This window comes from Falco punctatus, assembly GCF_963210335.1.
Source record: "Falco punctatus genome assembly, chromosome: 6".
NCBI classification, from domain to species: domain Eukaryota; kingdom Metazoa; phylum Chordata; class Aves; order Falconiformes; family Falconidae; genus Falco; species Falco punctatus.
The window spans coordinates 71,372,168-71,394,269 of record NC_137585.1 but is presented as its reverse complement, the minus strand read 5'-3'; the positions used below and the strand labels follow the sequence as shown (position 1 = coordinate 71,394,269).

Genomic DNA, 22,102 nt, shown 5'->3' with positions numbered 1-22,102 from the left:
AAAACACTCAGGACATGGAGCCAAACCCCACTCTGCTGTCCTGGCTTGGGGGAGGCTTTGGGATTTGGCTCTGCCCATGCGATGCTGGGATGGCTCAGGGCTGAATCCCAACCCTGCCCTGTGCCCTTCTGGGATACATCCTGTCCCTCTCACCGGCCGGTCGATCTGCATGATCTCCCAGAGCACCTCGGCGACATCGGGCAGGGTGTACGGTGGCAGGCAGAAGCAGCACGTGTGCAAAAGCTGGTTGACAAGCTGCTGGCCCAGTTGGTTCATCACCTGGCTGATGAGCTCCTTCCGCACTTCAAAGTCCTCCTCGTGCTGCGGGAGGAAGGAGAGCGGGGTGAGCCACGCCTGGGGACAGGGACATGCTGCTTCTTGCTTTGGAAGCAGCTCCCAGAGCACCTCTGCTGGCAGCGGTGGCATAACTGCGGTGGCTTGGCTATGGCAGCGGGACAGCCCTCATAGGTGACAAACACTGATGAGGATGGCATTCCCTACTCCACAGAGGAAGATTCCCCCACTGAGGAACAACCCCAGGGGTCACTCACGTCGTTGGCCACCCCGGTGTGGATGAGATCGCGCAGGAACTTCATGACGCTGCAGTTGGCATCCCGGTGATCAAGGGTGGTGGCGGCAATAGCCCACTGCAGGATGGGGATCATCACCTGGCTGCGGAGCAAGGTGACGGGGCTGCGCTGGATAAACCTGGCCAGGCAGGGGACAGACATGTTACTGGTGCCTGCCTGGCTTCCCGGCACCCTGCCTATTCCCGTGAGCTGGTGGGAAGGCAGGACCCTGCCATCTCCCACCCACCCACAGAGACATGAGTGCTCCCACGGGCGCGTGGGGACCCCTCTGCATGGAGAGAGGGGTTGGGGTGTCCTCGTGCAGCAGGAGAAGGCGACAGGAGAGTGAGGCTACCTGGCTGCTAGTCGGAAGAGGTCGTCCACAGTGTCTGGGTGGTTCTGAAGGCCGTTGGGCTGCTCTAGGAGTTGGAAGGTGGGTATGCATAGCGCCTAGGAGAAGGGTTGCGGGGATCTATTAGTAATTAGCTACGATTACATCTCAAAGTGCCCTTCTCTCCACAGGGAGATTTCCAGCACGGACCACACTGGAGTGGATCAGACCCTGGCTTCTCCTGACAGCCACTGTCAAAGCCCAGAGGGCCAGTATAGATCTCCCCTCTGACAGGAGACGTACCTCAAGGCAGCAATGCCTTCCTCAGTGATCGGCTCCTCCAACAAGCTGCCACTCACCAGTTCCGCTTTAACCAAAAGCGTCCCTTCCTCAGTTTTGTTCACCCAGCTACCAAGTTACGGGAGAGCAGAGAGGTGCTGGGACGAGCCTAGGTTTGCATCAGCACCTTGTGGAAACTGCTCTGCTTTGTGCAAACCCTCTGGGCACCTGAGGCACAGCCTTCCCGAGGGCTGAGGGGTAGTTACTGTGCTGGCACGTGGAAATAAAAGCAACGATGAAGCTGGTGAAGGGTCCAGAGCATAAGTCTGATGAGCGGCTGAGGGAGCTGGGGGGGTTCAGCCTGGAGAAAAGGAGGCTCAGGGGGGACCTTCTCGCTCCCTCCAGCTGCCTGGGAGGAGGTTGCAGCAAGGTGGGGGTTGGTCTGTTTTCCCAAGTAACAGGCGACACGACAAGAGGAAACAGCCTCAAGTTGCACCAGGGGAGGTTTAGATGGGGTATGAGGAAAAACCTTTTCACCAAAAGGGTTGTCAAGCATTGGAACAGGCTGCCCAGGGAGATGATGGAGTCACCATCCCTGTAAGGATTTAAAGGAGGCGTAGATGGGGGGTGCACTTAGGCATATGGTTTAGTGGCAGACCTGGTGGTGTTAACAGCTGATGTTTTTAAGGGTCTTTTCCAACCTAAACAATTCTATGATACAGATATGTGGGAACCAAATCGGTCACCTCTCAGCACCCACCTGCAGCATGTCGAGCAGTCCCTGCCGGCAGCCCTCCTCCATGCCGTACTCGTCCACCAAGATGCTGCCCAGGTAGAGGAAACAGGAGTGCTGGTGTGCCCGGTACACATTCACCATCTGCAGGGAGACACGCACCACCTGGCACCGTGAACGCTGCCTGCCCACTGCCAACACAGCAGGTGGCAGCAGGTCTGGCAAAGAAACTGCTGCAGCTCTTGCCACCAGAGAAATCCCTGCGTGCTGCTCGCTGGCGCCTGTCAGCTGTGGTGTCTGGCTGGGAACCCGGCAGCTCCCCTGCCACGGGCAGCGATTTCCTCAGCCAGCTCCGTGCTTTCCAAAGGGCTGGCCCTACTGCAGAGAGGCTGGCCACGGGCACGGTCCTCCTGGCTTCCTGACGGCAAAGGGCTGTAGCCCCCAGCTCCCATCCACAGGTGAGCCACGGAGGGGTGCAGCCATACACACTCGTTGCCTCCCACCATCCCCACCAGGGGCAGTGCCCGCTGTATCTGCCCAACAGTCCCACCATCTCTTTCAGAAAGGCCTGCTCTCGCTGCATGCCCAGATGATGTCCCAGCCTGCCAGACCTTCCCCCAGTCCCGCGGTGGGCAGGGGACCTCCTGAGGCACTGGCTCAGGTCTGATCTTGCACAGGGGAGCATCTCTGTGCTGCAGCTCCCAGAGCCAATGCGGCTTCCCCTGGCTTTTGATCCTCCCTTAGCCCAGTGGAAGCACCCAGCAGAGTGGGAGACACCTAACATCAGGCTGAGAATTACTTCTTCAAGGAGCTGCATGATGTGGAGTTGCACACATACCTTTCAAATTACAGATACAACTGCAGGGCTCCCACAACCTACAGAGCATCAATCGGGCAGAGCTTAGCTCTTCCCTGCAGTTCAAAGGCTCTCTCTACTCCCCAAGGGTTTACGTAGGAGCTCCCAAGACTGCTGGCATTTACCGCAGCACTTTCCAGCGCCAGTTGCTGCCTGGCTGCACAGCGATGGCAGCCTGGCAGCTGCCCATGAGACACGCCTGCCTGCTACTGTGAACCCAGCGAGCACCTTCTGATGACAGCTCCAAGCCTGGGATCACAGCGTCCCGACAAAAGGTGTTGAGCATGGTTTTTCAGCGGCAGCCTCCGTACCTGGGTGACAAGCGGTTGCAGCAAGGCGGCAGAGCCTTTGCCCACACAGCGGACAGCGAAGCGCAGGCACCGGCAGCACCGCTCCACGATGCGGTTATCGGCACTGTGTTTGTTCAGGGTCTCCGACAGCACGGGCCAGATCTGAGCACAGACAGACAGGAGGGGTTAAAGCGTACTGTCAGGCAGATGCCACTCAGGTCCCAAAACCAAGAGGCACTTGCGTTACAAGACACATAAATTAGCTTTATGTAGGAGTGAAGAGCACAGAGTGGCTTAATGCCTTGGCTGCAGCGCTGCAAACATTACAAGGGCAGGGAAATTAAGGCACCTGGGTCATTTCCAGAGGCCAGGTCCCCTTCCACGGGTTTGAAGACCCAAATCCCTTCCCCTCAAGGATCTCTGCTTCCAGGAGGGAAGGTGCTCCACCAGCAGCTCCTCTCCCCGATGCTGCACAGCCCCAGGCAGAGAGGCTGTTGGCCACACCGAATCTGTCTGGCAGCTGGGGACTGCAACCGAACCGCCCCCCTGGTACGACACTCTCCCTCAGTCTCCCCACAGTAATTCCTTCCCCAAATCCAGACCTGCTGGCACTTACTTCCTGAATGACTTTTTGGCACGGATGGATCTGTCCATTTTCTACAATGGGGTTGGTGTGTCTGTGAAAAGCAGCAAAGGGTTAATGGTATTTTTTCAGTTGGGTTTTGGGCTGAAAGCTGAGGAAATTAGTTGGAGCCTCAAGCACCTGCCCCAAGGCTGTGGGAGGGGGACGAGAAACTGGCTTAGGGGGGCTGGGGAGCCTTGAACTTGGTGAAGCTGCAGCTTCCAGCCTGTTCCCCTGGGGGCCAGGGGTAAACGAGCCATTGCTAATTTGGTTTTGTCTCTGGGTGAGCAGCTTTGACTCACACGCTCACGAATTCCCTTGCACAGGCTGTCCCAGCTGCTCCTTCCTTACCTAAATATGACAGCGAGTCGATCCAGGGGCACAGTAGGATCTGAGGAGAGGCCATTGCTTGGCTCCTGAGAGAGCAGCTAGAAAACAAGGGAAAAAGATGGGATTTCAGGACCACAGGCAGCCCTGTTCCCAGTGAAAACTGAATAAACACTGCCTGGCCACCAGACCCACCGGCAGCACCATCGCATCTCCTTTGGGCCAAAGCAGAGCAGACAGTTCCTCAAACCTTGCCTCGGACCTAGGCAGCTCCTAGCCTCAGCCACATATATGCAGGTTACTCTGAAAGCTCAGAGCGGCTTCTCTTTTTGTCTCCTCTGCCTTCAGAACCTCCTCAAAGAGGTCTCTGAAGGAGACAGGAGCAGGGCCAGAGATGGAAGAGTAGCCTGCCGGTGGGTGAGAGCTGCTAGGAGCAGGCAGTGTGGGCAGAAAGAGCTCTCAAGAACCACTCTGGTGCAGCTACAGGTCATCCTGAAAAGGCAGGGGACGTGTATGTCCCTTCCTTAAGGCTTCCCTCCCTCTTTCTGCCATCCTCTGAGACTTCTACTCTCTGCTATCCTGGATCTGCATGGAAAGGTCACTAGGGCCACCACGGTTTTGGGACAGTCAGAATATAACCTTTTGGGGCTACCTGCCCCACCGGGGAGTTGAATACCCACATTCTCCATCCCGGAGATGCGGGATGAAAGCTGCTTGTTGCATGAGAGGTGGGTTCAGGAAGGCCGTTTGGCTCCTAGATGTAAACTGATTTCTAGGGACCATTTTCTTCCCATTTAACTCATTACACACTCTACCACCTAGGTATTTCTCAGCCAGGAGAGACATGGGGACAAGTACGGTCTCAGTCCTGGAGTCTTCATACACCTCTGGCTTTGGGAACACACAATGCCCCCAGCAGATCAAGCCGCTGGATAAAGAGGGAGCCATGGCAGCTTGATGGCCTCTGATCTCTCCCACCCAAACCAGTGACAGACAAGGAGCATGTTAACACAGCTCCAACTGGGACGTACCTTCTTCAGCGCCATCACTTGTACGGCACAGAGTTCACTGAGGCATTCTGCTATCTTCTCCAAGGGGAGCCTGGCAAGGACCAAGGCTGTCCCTGAAAGGCAAGAGGAGACAGGCTCAGGAGCAGGAATGCAGCGTAGGAGTGCAGTTGGTGAAACACAACACGAGCAAGGTTCCCAAACAAGCCCTGCCGCAGCCTGCCACCAGCCCGTGTGCAGGCAGGGAGAGGGCACGGCTCTGGGGCAAAGGGAGGGACTGCTTCCCGAGACTGAAAAATGTTTCTCTGCAGCTTGAACTCAACTCTTTGATTAAACCAGACACCCAAATAATTTCTATGGGGTGGGAAGGAGGAAGGGATGCTGGCATGTGGGAGAACAGGGATGATCTAGAGGCAGACAGGCATCACTAGCACATCTGGGGACACTGGCGTGTCCCTGCAGCACCCTTGTCCCTGCCCAGCAGCACCATGAGGTCCGAGGAAGCTTCTTTTGACCCACAGCTAAGGCACTGCAGGGCTCCCACACAAATAAAATATGAAGATGAGCGCTTGAGCCGCTTCCCACTGCCACATCACAGCACCCCACTCAAAAGCAGGAAAAAATTATCCCTGGCTCATTGTATTTGTTGTGTTGGTTTAAAGAAGGAGAAAATACTTTGTAGCGTCAGGGAGAGGAGCAGCTCAGAAGCACGGCTAAGGCTGCTTGCATCAATATGCGAGTACAAACAAGCGAAAAACTGAGTTTTGCCTCTTCAGTCATGCACAACCTGACTGTACACCACAGTAAGGCTCCCTTTGCACAACTTCCAGAGCTGCTGCATTTTTAAAGGTTTCAGAAGCACTTAAATCCGTTGCAAATCTTTGAAGCCCAGACGTTCCTGCACGACCATGAAACCAGCCCTGGTTGAAGAGGCACACAATGCCCAACAGCCAAAGGCCTGGTGAGTAGAAAATGCTCTGACTGCAGGCTGGAGTTGAAAAACTACATTCTTGTGCTCAAACTGTCTCTAAAATGACAAATGCTCACAATTTTCCACCCTATGTGTACAGCAACCGATTTCCAAGTGTTCGGATATAGCAGTGACCTGCTGCTAGCTTGGCTGTGAGTATTTGAAACTTTTCTTCCTGCATTTCAAGTTGAGACCAGGGATGGAGATACCTTATAAACCCTGGAAGGATCTTTCTACCTCCTGCCCCAAGTGAGCTCTTGAGAAGACTAAATGAGGACGCGTGGAGTGCCTCAGGGCAAACCGAGAGACTTGTCTAAGAAAAAACACGTGAAAACAGGGTTGCGCAGCATCCACTGTGAGCGACCTCCACAAATAAATACACTAACAGCTTTTCCATACGCACCCTTCAGGAGTCCCACAGCAGCCTCTGGAGAGAGCGTGAAGGAGTCGAGAGAACGGGCTATCTCCAGCAGCCCGTTAAAGTGCTGAGCCATGTGGTCCCGGCATACTGAGCAGATATTGTGGATGGCCTTGGCCGCCGCCGAGGCCAGCCGCCTGTCACACAGGCCTTTCATCAAATAACCCAGGACAGGATCTGCGGAGAAAGCCAGGGTGAAGAGGGGTCCTGGGGATCCAACTCGTTGCAGGGCAGAGCGGTGGCGTGGCAGGAGGGACTCACCCAGGAACTGCGGGTTTCTGTCCACCACCTCGCTCATCTCTCCCACCAGCTCGATGCTGGTGTAGCGGACAGCGGTGTGCACCGTCTCGGGGAGGCGAACCACTCCCTCCAGCACCTCCACCAGGGTTGGATTGTTCTCCCTGTGGGGAAAAGGCAGCCAGCTTAGCTCCAAGGCAGCTCCCAGACTGCTTCCACAGAGTAGCTGGTTTTGTTGAACCTGATCGACTCCCACGTTGCTCTGAATCAGCCAGGCAAACCCTGCAGCTGCGGTGTGCTGGATATTTGAGATGTGGGCTAACAAGGGGCTCGGGGCTGTGGGAGCTGGCATCCAGATGCACGGCAGCCTCCAGCTTTACCAAACAGAGCAGAAGAAACTAAATACCTGCAGTAAGAGTGCTTGTGGCACAAGAACAAAGCTAACTAATTCTCTGGGGACTCCAGAAAGCCAGAGGAGCCTGTTCCCAGCATGGGAGGGTGCTACTGGGTGAGTCTCGGGCTCCCTGCAGCCCACATTGGTGGCAGGGCTCTTGCTCTCTTGTCTGGCAGACAGCACCGCCTGCCCTCTCATGGCAAGAGTGAAGCCAAGCTCGGTAGAGCCACAGGGCGAGCAAAAGCCTTGTGGGACATGCTGGTGGGGAGTGGACTCCCCCATGCTCCACCAGCGTGAGATGCTGGTGCTCTCAGAAAAAAAGCAGAAATAAAAATTGAAGATAAAAATGAGCAAAAGCAGCCTTAGCATAGGTTAACAGGAGCCAGAGAGCACATAGCAAACACTGTGACTCCCCCAGCCTCCCAGCACTCCCAGCCTGCTGAAGGTCAGCCAGGCTGTCCCGCTGCATCAGCATGGCTGTCAGCACGCACGATTCGCTGCACTCTCACCGCCCTGGACGTTAGCTGTTGATGTTTCCACTACAACTAACAGGGGAGGAAAGGCGCTTCCAGAAAGTGATTTAACCTTCCCTAAAGATTTCCGGGAAAACTCTACCTGGAGGTGGAAGAATCTGGATGTGGAAAGATGTCCAGATAATCAGCCTAGGCAAATACGCTTTGCTTTCAGGAGATAAAATAAGGGGAAGTAAACCCTCACCCTGTTTTACCAGGGCTGAACTCAAGTCTGTGGCATTAAAGTCTCGCCAGACTAGATATAAAGAAGTAATTTTTTATGATGGGGGTGGTGAAACACTGGCACAGGTTGCCCAGAGAGGTGACAGATGCCCCATCCCTGGAAACATTTAAGGTCAGGTTGGACGGGGCTCTGAGCAACCTGATCTTGTTGGAGATGTCCCTGCTCATGGCAGGGGGGCTGGACTAGATGGTCTTGAAAGGTCCCTTCCAACCCAAAGCATTCCATGATTCTATGAATGTCCTCAAGCAAGCAGAAGAGATTCGAGAAGGTCCAACTGCATCACGGAGTCCCAGCAGTGTACTGGGCCCGTATTCCTGGCCAGGAAGCAGACCTCAGTCCTTGGGCTGCTCCATCAGGAAGGGGTACTGCACTGCGGCAGCACAGACCACACATGCGGAGGACTATCTGAAATAAAGCATGTTTTTCAAACACTTCTGCCTGGGAAGGCATGTTCCTAGGAGTATCCTCAAGATATCTGCAGTGTCTCTGCAAAACTCACTTGGAGGTAACACCTGATCCCACAGCCCTTACAGACATGAGCAGGATGGTCAACACTCACTGGTCAACGCTCTTAGCTATGGATGCCATAATGAAGAGGACAGCTTCTGTCACCTCCCAGGGTGGATTGCCATCCTTCAGAGTCGCATAAAGCTGCAAGAAAGAGAATTGGTCACAAAAGAAGCTACAAACACAGCCTGGGGGCACGTGGTCATGAGTCCCACCCTGCAAGATTGCCACCTGCTCCTCACCTCCTCCCACACACCTGAAATACCAGACTCCAGGCATGCAACTGCATAAATTCTCATGTTCCACAGACCACCCTGCTACGTTGGGACCACAGTACCTTTCCCCAGGTACTACCCCAAAGGGTGGGACCTCCTGCTTCTCCCAGAATAAGCCCTACCACCTACTTCAAGATACAGTTACCTCCCCGTGCACAAGGAGATGTGTGTGACTTCCTCCCTGGGGCTTGGCTTCCTCCCTGCAGCAATGGGTGGAAGCATGCCTCATGATGCTCTGACAAACCCACCTGAGCAAAACATTCCACTGATCCCACCAAGAAGATCAGGTCTTTCACCAGGTCCGAGACCCGCATCCGGAACTCCCCAAAGTCATCTGTTTCCTCTGGGACACCCTCCTAACAGAGATGAGGGAGAGGAAAAGGGTGAGAGCAGCTCAGAGAAATTCATGTTCCCATTCACCCACAGCTAGGACAAGACAAGAATTCTCGTTTAGAGACGAGATCTGTCGTTCCTGCCCTCCTCTCCCTGGATCAAGCTACGTAAGGGGATTTGAAGGACAGCCACGCACAAAGAAAATGCTAACAGCCTGAACACACGCTGTGTTTTCCTGCTCTGACACGCAGATGAAGGGATGGAAATCAAGGGAATGAGGAGCCCAGCCAGAGATGGAAGAAGGATAAACCATCCAGACTTCAAGGAGCAAGCTGACAGCATTGTGGCTAGTGAGCTGTGCAAGCTTTATTCCAACAAAAACGCCCCCGAGCAGGGGACAAGGTATCTCTCCGCAGCTCCCCAAATGGGAACCACCTGGGGGGAGGTGGGAAAGGGTCATCCCGCAGCAACTAGATGCCAGAAAGCTCTGTTCGAACAAGAACTGACTTAATGAAAAGAGGTTTAATACACCAGTTTTAATTACTCTCAATCCTCTCTCTGCAATTACTGCAACTGCAGAGCCCTATAGCTACGGAGAGCCATCAGCATGCAGCAGTGAGGACAGATACATCCAACCGCCCCGGCTGCCTCTGGAGGAAACAAACCAAAGCAAATGCAGCCTTACATGGTCTGAGTCAAGCTGGCAGTGTCTAGCCAGAGCGTGGAGAAGGCGCTGGATGTAGGCTTTGAAGATGCTGTGGATGACTGCATCATCCGTCTTGTACAGGTGCTCTCCCAGTCTGTACCAGAAGTTAAATGAAATTTCTACCACCTGTTTACAAAGAAAAATTCAGCATCTTGTTATCAACAGAACAATTTTTTGCTCCACTCTGCTGGTGCTCCCGACAGAGAAATCTCTGGGGATGCCTGCAGCATGGTGGGGTACCACAGATTTCCATCAGTGCTGCTTCATCATGTGATGATGAAACATGAACTGGTTTCCCCAGCTTTGCTGATCTTCTCTGCTGCTTGTCACTTAATAAGGGATTTGAAACCCACTGAGTTAATCTGAAAACCTGTCATCAGCCCTCAGAAGTAAAGCCTCTTCTCTACAAAATTAACATTAAAGTGTGAGAATCGTCTCTTGCTTCAAAGCATGGACATCACCTCATTTCACATCAGCCAAACCTGCCAGTGATAAGTTTTTATTTCCCCGACCCTGGCCTGATTTGTGCCCTCCCTCTGTTCTTGCTCATGCATCAGGAGGTGTTTGATACCCAGCTTGCCCCAATAAGCTACGGGGCATTTTGCTGCTTGCAGGTACACTGTCGTCACCAGAAAGCCACACTGATGGAAGAGCTTGCCCACCTAGCACCAATCCTCACCACCCGTGCCCGTGCATTTAACAGTCTAACCATCCTGATGGCCAGCATGGGGTGCACACAGGCTTGGGCTAACGAAGCGAGGGGGACAGCAACCCCAGAGAGGAGCAAACATCCCTGAGATAGCAGCTCAGGCTGGAAGGGGATGCTGCTCCAAAGCCTACAGCCTCTTTATAAGTGCAGTTATTGCAGAAAAAAAAATAGGTGCAGATTTTTCAGGAGCAGCTGCAGAGCTTCAAGCCCTCTTAATGCATCACTAGTGCAGGACAAGGTCATGCCCAAGGGAGACTGAGCTTAACAGACCTGGAAAGGGGACTAAAAGAGCCACCAAGTCGCAAGCAACCACTACAGAGATCTGGTGAAGTAGTCTTGTGGCTGCTCCACAATTTTCATGGCAAACAAGCCCCTAGGGTTGCATTGCAGCAGCCATCGTTTCTTAGCTAGCTCGTCTGCTGGTTCTCAGGTCTGACGTATTTTCAGGGCTCTATACCAAAAGTTTCTGGAAAACCCCATTCTGGAGAGGGCACTATCTCAGTCCAGATCCACCTCTCATCCATCAATTCAGGGGTTGCATCCCTCCCATAGCAGGACCTTAAATGCGGAGGGAAGAAAGGGAGCGCACCCCAGCAAATCCCAGCTGGCACCTCCCTGCTCCCCATGTCAGCACAAGAACCCATCTGCGAAGGAACCTCCATCCACTGAACACCAACACAAGGCAGCCAGGGATCAGCTACTGGGATTGAATTAACAGCTTTTTAAGAATAAAAGGGGACGTTTAGAAGGAGACCGCACCTTAAATACCATGCTCTGTACTTAAGGCAGGATGGTCAGGGAGCTTTGATGCAAAACAGGGTTTCACTTACTTGGAGGGCAAAGTTACCAGGAGCTGCACTGCAATCCCTGCAAAGCTTAACTTGAACATGTGGAAAGAAACGAATGGAGGCGTTTGGAGCTGTACTTGCAGTCCCACGTGTCCAGGACACCAGGAAGGGGAAGCTAAGCCAGATTTCTGCATCACGAATGCAGAGCAGGCATTTCAAGGCCAGCAGTTCACAGGAACTGAAGCCTCCCAACCATGTGGCAATATAAGAGATTTTTTTTCCCCACTGACTCAACTCTGGATGAGTGAGATTTGGCAATAGGGGTGAGGAGAGGAACACGGGTAAACCTCACTCACCTCGTACTGCGGGTGACCTGCACATATCAGCAGCAGCTCTAGTGTCCGCAGGTCACCCAGCCCTTGGCCTGGTGTACAAACTATTTTATCTAGGAACGTCTCACACAGCTCGGTGAAAACACGGCAATAATTGAGTACCCTGGGGAAGGAAAAAAAACAGGGCACAAGTCAGAAAGATCTTCCACACAGGACAGACATCCCAGCACAGGAGATTCGGTCATGCAGGTAACATGCCCAGGAACCTTGTCTCAGACCACAGAAATACCAAGAAATACCAACTTCTGCTTTAGCTTTCTGTCAGCAGTTGGGAACCACTTAAATAGGGGAACTTGGCTTTGTTCAGAAGTAGGTGAAAATACTGACTTCCAGTAAGCAAATCTTACAAAATTTTCATACTGCCCACAGTGTCTGAGAAAACTTCTCCATAACCACACTGCACTGGGCACCAAGGCACACGACGGCTGCTACAAAACAGCTTGAGTCGAATTCAGCACCCGGAAGGTGCCGTGTTTCAGAAGACAAATCTACACACCTACCGTCAAAATAAACCCAGGATGTCCCGCTGCCTACACAGGGGACAGCGCTGTGTAAAAGCACAGCTGCTCTTCAGACACAAACAAGTTTGCGGCCGAGTTGAACGACAGGCTTTACTCTGCATTAAGACTGCAGAACCCAAGAGAGGAGCGACCATCCTGGAGCCGCAGTATGGTGTGCCGGCGCAAGCCTGGTGTCACTGGCAGAATTTGGGGTTTTTTGATCGTGGGTTAGTCCTGTTGGCAACAGACGGGGTAGATGGACCTCAAAAGGGGAAAAAGGATCTTCATGCAGGAGTTCTCAGGGCTCACTGAAAGACCTTTAAACCCAGTTTGAAGGGGGAAAGGGATAAAACCAGGCTTGCTAGAGATAAGCCTGAGGGCGGCAGGCCAGTGTTTGAGGGACTGTGTGCTAGCGAGGTCCTTCAGTCTGCCATCTCAGTAGAGATAGGGAATGGAGATCCATGCAGCAACAGATGTGAGGGTTATTGATGTGCTAGAAACCATGGAAGCACCTGAGAATGGTCACGTAGGAATCAGGGCTTCTCCCCCCAAAAAGGTGATGCGATCAAACATACCCTTGTATATTAGGGAGTGTTTTGATTGCCTAGAGGTTGATGATGGTGACAATAGGGCCAAGTGTTTATGGATAAGAATCGGAGGGAAGGTCAACAGGGCAGGTATCATGGTGGGAATCCGTTATAGACCACCCAACCAGGACGAAGAGACAGATGGAATATTCTACAAGCAACTGGGAAAAGTCTCACAACCATCTCATGGGGGACTTCAACTTACCAGACGTGTGTTGGAAATAAGTACGGTGGAGAGGAAACAGTCTAGGAGGTTCCTGGAGTGTGTGGAACAGACCTTCCTGACAGCCAGTGAGGCAGCCAGCTAGGGAAGGTGTTCTGCTGGAACTGTTGTTTGTGAACAGAGAAGGGCTTGGGGATGATGTGACGGCTGGAGGCTGTCTTGGGCACAGTGATCACAAAGTAATCAAAAGTGAGTTTTTGATTCTCAGAGAAGTAAGGAGGGGGGCAGTAGAACTGCCACTTTCAACTTCCAGAGGGCAGACTTTGGCCTGGCTGGCAGAGTCCCTTGGGAGGCAGTCCTGAAGGGCCAAGGGGTCCAGGGAGGCTGGATGTTCTTTAAGGAAATCTTAAAGCTGCAGAAGCAGGCCATCCCCACGTGGCAAAAGATGAGCCAGCGGGAAAGAAGACTGGCCTGGTTGAAAATCACGGAAAAAAGGAGAGTTTATGACCTTTGGAAAAAGAGGTAGGCAGCTCAGGAGGACTACAAGGATGTTGTAAGCTTATGCAGGAAGAAAGTTAGAAGGGCCAAAGCCCAATTAGAACTTAATCTGGCTACTGCCATAAAAAACAACAAAAATGTTTCTATAAATACATTCACAACAAAAGGAGGACTCAGGAGACTCCCCATCTTTAATTGGATGTGGAGGGAAACAGTGACAAAGGATGAGGGAAAGGCTGAGGTACTTAATGCCTTCTTTGCCTCGGTCTTTAACAGTAAGACCAGTTGTTCTCCAGGTACCCAGCCACCTGAGATGGGAGACAGGGATGAGGAGCAGAATGAAGCCCCCATAATCCAAGGGGAAACGGTCACCGACCTGCTGCGCCACTGACACACACAAGTCTCTGGGCCCAAGGGTACTGAGGGAGCTGGTGGAAGTGCTCCTCACTGAGCCACTTCCCATCACTTACCAGCAGCCCTGGCTAACTGGGAAGGTCCCAGTCGACTGGAGGTTCACAAACATGATGCCCATCCACACGAAGGGCTGGAGGGAGGATCTGGGGAACTACAGGCCTATCGGTCCAGCCTCGGTGCCGGGGAAGGTTACGGACCAGGTCATCTCAAGTGCCATCACACAGCACATACAGGACAACCAGGGCACCAGGCCCAGGCAGCATGCGGTTACGAAAGGCGGGTCCTGCTTGACTCACCTCATCTCCTCCTGCGACAAGGTGACCCGCTTAGCGGATGAGGGAAGGGCTGTGGACAGTGTCTCCCTAGACTTTAGTAAAAGCCTTTGACACCATCTCCCACAGCATTCTCCTGGAGAAACTGGCTGCTCGTGGCTTGGACAGGGGCACTCTTCTCTGGGTAAAAAGCTGGCTGGATGGCTGAGCCTGAAGGGTGGTGGGGAATGGAGTTACATCCAGCTGGAGGCTGGTCACAGGTGGTGTTCCCCAGGATTCAGTGCCTTTACCAAAAGGGTTGTCAAGCACTGGCACAGGCTGCCCAAGGAAGTGGTGGAGTCTCCGTCCCTGGAGGGATTTAACAGATGTGTAGATGCGGTGCTTGGGGACATGGTTTAGTGGTGGGCTTGGCAGTGCTGGGTTAATGGTTGGACTTGATGATCTCAAAAGTCACTTCCAACCTAAACAATTCCATGATTCTAAGCATGGAATCAAACCAAAGACTGCTCCTCACCAATAAAATGACCTCAAATCAGGGATATGGGGGAGAGGTCCAAAACAAGCCATTAGTCCTGGACTTTGGTTTTAGTATTCCTGTTCTGGAGAGGTTTAGGAAATCCTAAAGCAACATGCATCCAGAGATGTGCTGCCAACACACCCTAAAGCTTGCCTTAAAGACAGAGACAAGTCTCCCATGTGAGATTTTTTTTTTTTTTTAAGTCCCAAAAGGCTTGACCTTTTACACAACCGGCTGTGTATCCCCAGGAGATCAAACACGGCAAGATGTTGCCAGCGCCATCAGGAGGACCTTTACACCATACCCGGAAGCATTTAGGGGAGACTACCTTCTCCGACAGAGACTGGAGAACAGATTAATTACACCATGCCCCAGCAATTCCTGAAGATGAAAGCTTTCAGATTTTTCAGAAAGTCACAGACTGAAGAGGTGCTATTGCAGAGTCAATCTCACCGAGCAGAGAGGATATCATAGCAATCTTTTACGTGCCTGAAAACTGAAGACTAATTCTATTAGTGTTAAATGGAAGGATAAATAGGCACAGAAGCTACTATAATTTTCGATTTCAAAAGGGCTAACTCTGAGGAGTAGCTACTCATTTTGCCTGTGGAAATCTCGTTTAACATGGCATAGACTTGGCATTCCCTTAAATCAAAGGCACATACGTTTTCTGGGCTTTGCACCCCAAGCTGAAATAAGGGAATGAGGATGCTTACTGAGTTCTTGAGCCTAAGTCATCTGAAAAGTCTCAGCAGTGAGCCAAGTGCCTCTAAGCAGCTGAAGGGCTGTCAGGGAGGAGGACTGAGAAGCGGACAGCTGGATTCTGGAAGGCAAGATGAGCACAGATCAAGCGAGAATTGCCAGAAGCCAAACCAGTGCCCAGCCATGCCAAGGACCATCACAAAAACAGGGCAGGGTTTTCAGCTGTAATAAACAGCCGGTGGAATTGCCACACGCTGAAGACACTGGCACAATTAAAGATCTGTGGCACAGCTAAAACTACGTGAATATGCATCAGTTTTCAATACTGTGGCTGAAGAGGAGGGGTAAAGGCAGGAAGAATGAAGAGGCTATTTAGACACAAGGATCTGCTTACCTCCAGGTGGAAGGAGCGGGGACTGGCTAACTGCCATCCCAGGAGTCAAAAATCTGACACTGGACCTCTGTCCTACAGCTTCACTACTGGTCTGGCAGTTTCCATCAACGGCAACACCTTGCACAGTCACAAAATGTGCTCATATTTGACAAGCGTGATCAACATAATTTTCCAAATAGATGGAAGTTGGAGGGAAATGGGCTAAACGCAACAGGGGTTTACCAAAAATAGATTGAACCCATCTAATTCTTATCAGTAATGTTTTAGAATAGGAGAGATGGAGCAGAGCAGATCACGGTGACACACAGAAGCTAGTTAAACTGGATAAAGCAGAGTTAAGGGATGAGCAGTCAGCTAGCAGGGTGGCTAGCAGGCTGAGCTGAAGAAGAAATAGCAGTTTGGTGCTACAGAGGTTCCAGATCAATCTCACAACTGACCTTATCTACATTCATTGGTGACAGCCAGATAAGAAAGGAAGAGCAAGCCCTAATGGTGTTCACTGATAAAGCTGGGATGCATTATCTGTGCAGAATAAGAATGAAAACCATTTATATTTGAAAAGGAAAATTTGCCCATTTCTGACAGCTTGTGGATGGACTCCTCAGTCACAGGATGACCAAAACACTGATGCTGCAAGCTGATAGCAAAGGCAAGAGATGTCAGGCAAGGTGCTGCCTGTACACAGGGATGCCACAATGCCAACACACAGTAGCAAGATCCCTCCTGCAGCAGCACATACCTCTTAGGCCCTTGTGCCTCTCAGGCCCTTGTGCTCAAGGAAGCTAAAGTCTGAAGGGGAGCACTCCAGATTACCCAGGAAAAAGAAAGCAGTCTCACAGGACTGAAAGAGCTGGGTTTGTTCACCCAAACTTGAGGCTGGCCGTTTCCTACCTACAAACGTGTCTGGGAATAAGCATCAGCTAGGGATCTATTCAAGTTAAGACAAAGTTGGTGAAAGAGAATAGGCATGAACTGGCCTAGAATCAACTGAGGCTGGAGATCAGAGGGTTTCTAATCAGAGCAGCAACATTCTGTTGCACCCAATATGTGTGAAGTGCTGGTTTCAATGTGCTTGATCAAGGTATGATCTGGCTACGGTTTCTTCTAAGTCAAGAATGGGGGGCTGTTGACCCCGTCGGCACACCAGACCTGTTGCCATCAGGAGCAGCTGAACCAGGTATGGATATTTGTAGAGAGGAGGCAGCAGGAGCAACAGGTTGCTTCTAGGCTCTATTTTAAGACTGGTAACAGACTGGCTGCACCTCAGCATACTTCCCTTGTGCTTTGCCCACCAAAAGGGAGATCAAGAACCCCAGCAAGCAGACTCTGGTAACAGTCTAACCCTGTCAGAGGCTGAGCTGAGCACACATACCTGGAGCACAAATCGGGCAAGGAAGTTATTTGCTCACTTGTCTTCATTTGACAAATACTTATTTGCATAAGAGACTTCAGAGTGCCGCATGCAATCACCGTTGATTCCAAAAATAATCGCAGACACAGTGACAGTTAATTATGGTAACTCTCCTTCCTTTCTGGGCACAGCCATGGCTGCAAGTCCACTTACTTGTCTAGGTCCTCACGTGCTACAGCCATGTGATAGGCAGTCTCAAGAGTGAGGACACCCTGGAAAAGCTGCAAGGCCAGGGGCAGGTTTGTCTCCACGTTCTCAATGGCGTAGAGAGCTGAGCACACGCAGTCTGAAGCAGCTTCATGGAGGTTTGATGATGTCTTGTCTTGTTGCTGCAAGAAACAGAAGAGCACAGTGATTATATTATGAAATGAGATGGTAAAGAAAAACTCAGTCTTTTCTTCTTGTTGTTCCCAAAATACTTTGTAGAGCTTCTGCATAGCCACAGCTCCCAACAACTCACTCCTACCAGCCCTGCAAAGCCTGGGCTGCTTTACCAGCCTGGACACTTGAGGTCAAAACTGACCCTCCCCAACGGGACCCCACAAAGACATCCTTGGGAGAGGCAAACACACACCAACAGCCACAGCAGTTCAGAAGGAAAGAAAACAGTTGCGCTGATCATGACCCTGGCTGAGTCACAGAATATCTCAAGTTGGAAGGGACCCATAAGAATCATCGAGTCCTCGGTGATGATGGAGATGAGGTTTCTCACAAGCATGTGTGAAATATTGTGATAGTCTGGGGGTGAACAAATAGATTTCAGGCCCCACCTGGCAGATGTATATAGTGATTGTACAAGGCTGATTTAACAGGGCCTTTAATGGCTCCCATGGAGCCCTCAGCAATTAAGGAGAGAGACAAGACTGGCATACTAAGGAGTAGAGAGCAAACAGAGAAGCATAGAGAGGAAACAAAGGAGCAGTGACTCTGTGTGTGCCTCTGTGTGTTCCTTCACACGAGATCTCAACACATTTGGAAAAAAATTCATGGTCCTGTGTGAAGGTGGAAGGGGAGGAAGGAAAAATGCCCAATTTAAAAGTGACATTAACACAATAAAAAGGCTGGTGAGCCAAATGCCCTGTCCTGGGGAAGATGGTTTTCTGCTGCAGTGCTGCTTGGGAGCTGGGTCCCTGCATGAATATTGCCTATTCCTTCTCCCACTGAATGGGAGCCCTCATCAACATTTGTCGTTCATTGAATTGGCACCATGAAAGGGATGCAAATGAGGGATCCTGTCTAACAACAGAAGAAGGAACAGACAATTCCTGCACTGGGTCACAGGTCGGGGCAGTACCACAGCAGACACCTTTGTCCTCCAGGAATTCCTCCTTCCTGTTTGTCAGTTCATTGCCCTCCCTGTCACAGTGATGCGGGATTCTCCTAAGCTCCCTGTTTCACTGGCCTCTTCAGCTCTCCTGCATCCAGACAGAACAAAAAACCACCCCAAATGCCTTTAGTAGTTTATTTCCCAAGGTGAAAATGTCACAAAAGGAATAAAATACTATTTTATTGAAAATGTGGAATGAATACAAAACAAAAAATGAAAAAATACTGATTGCAATATTAAACAAATGCAGTTTCTTCAACAACAGACAACTTTAAAAGCCAAAACTAACCATTACTTAAGCACACGAGGATGGCAAACTTTCAATAAATCACCAAACAAATGTATTTTGTTCAGAGCCCCATAAAACAATTTGGCTCAGAGGAAGGACCAAGTACAATGCATTTCAGACCAAAACTCTCTGTCTCTTAAAGTATGCTTGAAAGTACACCTAGCGCCTACTTTTGCAGCAGTGGCAGCCCACAATAATGGCTAGAAACGGTCACTTCTCAGATGTCAAAACTTCTATTCTGCTGTTTTGCTGCCACCACAGAAAAATGGAACCTGGCTCCCGCTTGGGAGATAAAATAACTGCTTAATACAGGCTCCAAAATTGATGATTAGTACAGTAGGAATAAGGAGAAGACATATAAATAGACAATTAAATAGTCTTCGGACTTTTTTATCAATGTACTGTGTGTGTTAGTACACTGTGAGCGTACTAACAAAGTTTATGGAGATTAAAGGATCACTCATGGCAGTGTAGCAGGAAGGTTCCTGTGGCTCAACACCTCCATCTCTCAGAGACCTCTGCTTTCCCCTGCTGCTGTCTGTCCAGCCAGCTCCACAGGGAAAGCCATGATTCCTGAGCGGTGCAGGGAGAAGGTGCACCACTTTGCAGGAAAGCTCTCATGGGGATAGCTGAGCCAGGTAGCTGAGGAGGGTGTCAGTAAAGCCAGGCAAGGGCATCTGCTCAGGAGAGATTTCAGATGCTTTCCTGTCTGTCCAGGAACAGAGAAGGGTGCTCACCTCTGAGCACATATTCTCTGGATCAGAACAGAAGGCAGGCAGGAAAGAATACTGCTGAAGGAGCTGCAGAGTCTCCTTCCTCCATGCAAATAGCCAAACACACACACGCATCTTTGTTTGCATCTGAAAGCTCTGCCAGTGCTTTTTTGTTCATCAGTCTTGTCCCCACATCACAGATACTGAACCAAGGACCAAGCACACAGGCAGAGCAAACCCTGAAGTGTACTTCTAGTTTCACCCTTGAGAGATTAGCCAACATTAGGTGTTATTTATGTGCCATCTTCTAAGCTTCCCAGGGCTAATAGGACGCAGGAAAGATTATGTGGGAACTCACAGCAGCAGCCAGAAGAGGACTCTCACTGTGCACTGCTGCTCTCTGACTGTCCTCCAGGGTGGACAACCGGTACAAAAGGAAGATGATCATAGAATCATAGAACAATTTAGGCTGGAAGGGACTTTTAAAGATCATCTGCCTCCAACCCCCTTCCAGGGACAGGGACACCTTCCACTAGACCAGGTTGCTCCAAGCCCTGTCCAACCTGGCCTTGAACACTTCCAGGGATGGGGCAGCCACAGCTTCTCTGGGCAACCTGCGCCAGTGCCTTGCCACCCTCACAGAAAATAATTTCTTCCTTAGATCTAACCTAAATCTCCCCTCTTTCAGCTTAAAGCCACTCCCCCTTGTCCTGTCACTATAGGCCCTACTAAAAAGTCCCTCCCCAGCTTTCTCGCAGGCCCCTTTAGGTACTGGAAGGCCGCTCTAAGGTCTTTCTGGAGCCTTCTCTCCTCCAGGCTGAACAGCCCCAGCTCTCTCAGCCTGTCTGCCTAGGAGAGGTGCTCCAGCCCTCTGATCAACTTCATGGCCTCCTCTGGACTTGCTCCAACAGGTCCGTGTCCTTCTTATGCTGGGGGCCCCAGAGCAGACACAGCTCTGCAGGTGGGGTCTCACCAGAGCAGAGCAGAGGGGGAGAATCCCCTCCCTGGACCTGCTGGCCACGCTGCGTTTGGTGCAGCCCTGGGTTTGGTTGGCTTGCTGGGCGGCAAGCGCACATTGCCAGGCCACGCTGAGCTTTCTGTCCACCACCAGCCCCAAGTCCTTCTCCTCAGGGTTGCTCTCAATCCATTTCAGGCAGCACAGATCTATTACCTGTGCACAGACAGCTTGCACTTCCCTGCCTGCTAGCAGAGAGGGACAGCCCACTCTATGGAGCTGATCAAGGTAAAGAGGGAATCAGAGGGTTCTGACTCAAGACAGGGGGGATGAAACTCACCTTCCACATCTCAGTCACTCTTGGATTTAAAAGTGACACCATCTGGTACCCAAGGCCCATCACCACCTCATTTCCCAAGAGAAACACTCACCAGCACCTCGAAGAGGAGTGACAGTAACTTGCTGTTTGCCATGAAGGTGCTGTCCAGGACACCCAGGTTGAACCAGCTCCCCAAGCACCGGAAGATTTTGATGAGCATCTTCTCATCATTGCCTGCTTTCTCCACGCATGTCATCTGCAACCGAACAAGAAAGAACTGCTTAGGACCCCAACTCCAATTGTAATTTCCCAAGCAGAATAATAATAAATAACTTTTGGAAAGCCATCCTGGAGTCTCTATAGTCAGCATCAAGAATTCCCCCATGAATCTTAGCAAGACACAGGGCAGTCAGCAGTGATCCCTCCAAGAGGAACAAAACTTTCAGCAATCAAGCAGCAGTGTTGTATCTATGAGAAAGCAGCACTCTGACCAGAAGACAACCGAGAATGCCCACACCAGCAGAGAGGACTTCTGGATCTGCCTAGAGTGATCATGTCCCAGTGCTAGTTTTGTAATCGGGAAGATGACAGTTCTGCAAACAACCTTTCAAGAGCACACGGCCTTTGAGCATCCTCTTAAAGTCCATATGAAACACAATCAAGAAAGCAGACTGCTTCCAACATCCCTGTCCCTAAGTAGCCCTGGACTTGGTGAGATGTAGGGGCAGAGCCAAAAACCTCTCTGTCAACTTCAGATGCTATTACAGAGGCAAGAAAACCAATGTGAGTGTTTTCGTTCATGCCCAGTCCATCACTTTTCTGCAGAATCCTGTCTCAGACTGGCAGAGCACAGATATGGATGTGTCATGTAGGTGATAAATCCCTAAACTCACTCAAATCTCAATTTACTATTCTTCACCACAAAACAACCGTGGCCAAAGAGAAGATGGGTCCTGAGGGTCAGACCTATCCCAAAGGCCAACCTGAGGACAGTCTGAAGACACCAGTGCAGTATCAGAGACGGGCTGTGGGTCTGGCAGCAACCAACCCTCATTTCCAGCAATGGCCAACACTTCTGCTGCACAACAGTGCCTAACCACAATCTGCATCAACACCTAACACAGAAGGAAGCCCTGACCTCACCAGGCTGAGGAAAAGGAAGAACAGATGGACAGACAGGACATGGAGAAGGATCCCAGACTTCCTTTTCCCCCAGAAGAGAGCCTCAACAGGCCAAGCAATTCTGCAAACGAGCTTCCAGAGATCTTCACTCCTTGCCTGACACTTCAATCCTGGAGGCAGAAAGCCATACTTCATCACAGTCCCTGTACAATTTTTTTAAAACTCCATCTTGTAACTCAAGAAAGTGAATTTAGCATTTAAATCCTACACTGAAAATTTAATTTTGCTCTTTAGGCAGGTGGTTGAAATGCCTGTGTTGGGATTTACCATGAAAGCTCCAGGCACATGCAGAGGAAGTCTGAACAGAAAGTCTTACGACAGGGCTACAGCCCTTGGCAATCCAACACTGGCACCTCACAT

General features: G+C 51.0%; 1 protein-coding gene across 4 annotated transcripts in view; it reads right to left on the bottom strand.

The window, feature by feature from the left end:
• Positions 1-22,102, bottom strand: part of TNPO3 (transportin 3) — a 44,559-nt gene that overhangs the window by 1,693 nt on the left and 20,764 nt on the right. For all 4 annotated transcript variants that reach the window (XM_080391287.1, XM_080391285.1, XM_080391286.1 and 1 more), the window contains 16 exons: positions 20,673-20,816; positions 17,111-17,286; positions 11,464-11,602; positions 9,590-9,736; positions 8,820-8,927; positions 8,349-8,440; positions 6,664-6,803; positions 6,388-6,579; positions 5,039-5,130; positions 4,032-4,108; positions 3,675-3,735; positions 3,080-3,220; positions 1,940-2,056; positions 925-1,019; positions 552-708; positions 154-321 (listed from right to left, as the gene is read on the bottom strand). In XM_080391287.1, coding sequence (XP_080247413.1) covers positions 154-321; positions 552-708; positions 925-1,019; positions 1,940-2,056; positions 3,080-3,220; positions 3,675-3,735; positions 4,032-4,108; positions 5,039-5,130; positions 6,388-6,579; positions 6,664-6,803; positions 8,349-8,440; positions 8,820-8,927; positions 9,590-9,736; positions 11,464-11,602; positions 17,111-17,286; positions 20,673-20,816 — 2,046 coding nt within the window. The remainder of the gene's footprint in view (positions 1-153; positions 322-551; positions 709-924; positions 1,020-1,939; positions 2,057-3,079; positions 3,221-3,674; positions 3,736-4,031; positions 4,109-5,038; positions 5,131-6,387; positions 6,580-6,663; positions 6,804-8,348; positions 8,441-8,819; positions 8,928-9,589; positions 9,737-11,463; positions 11,603-17,110; positions 17,287-20,672; positions 20,817-22,102) is intronic.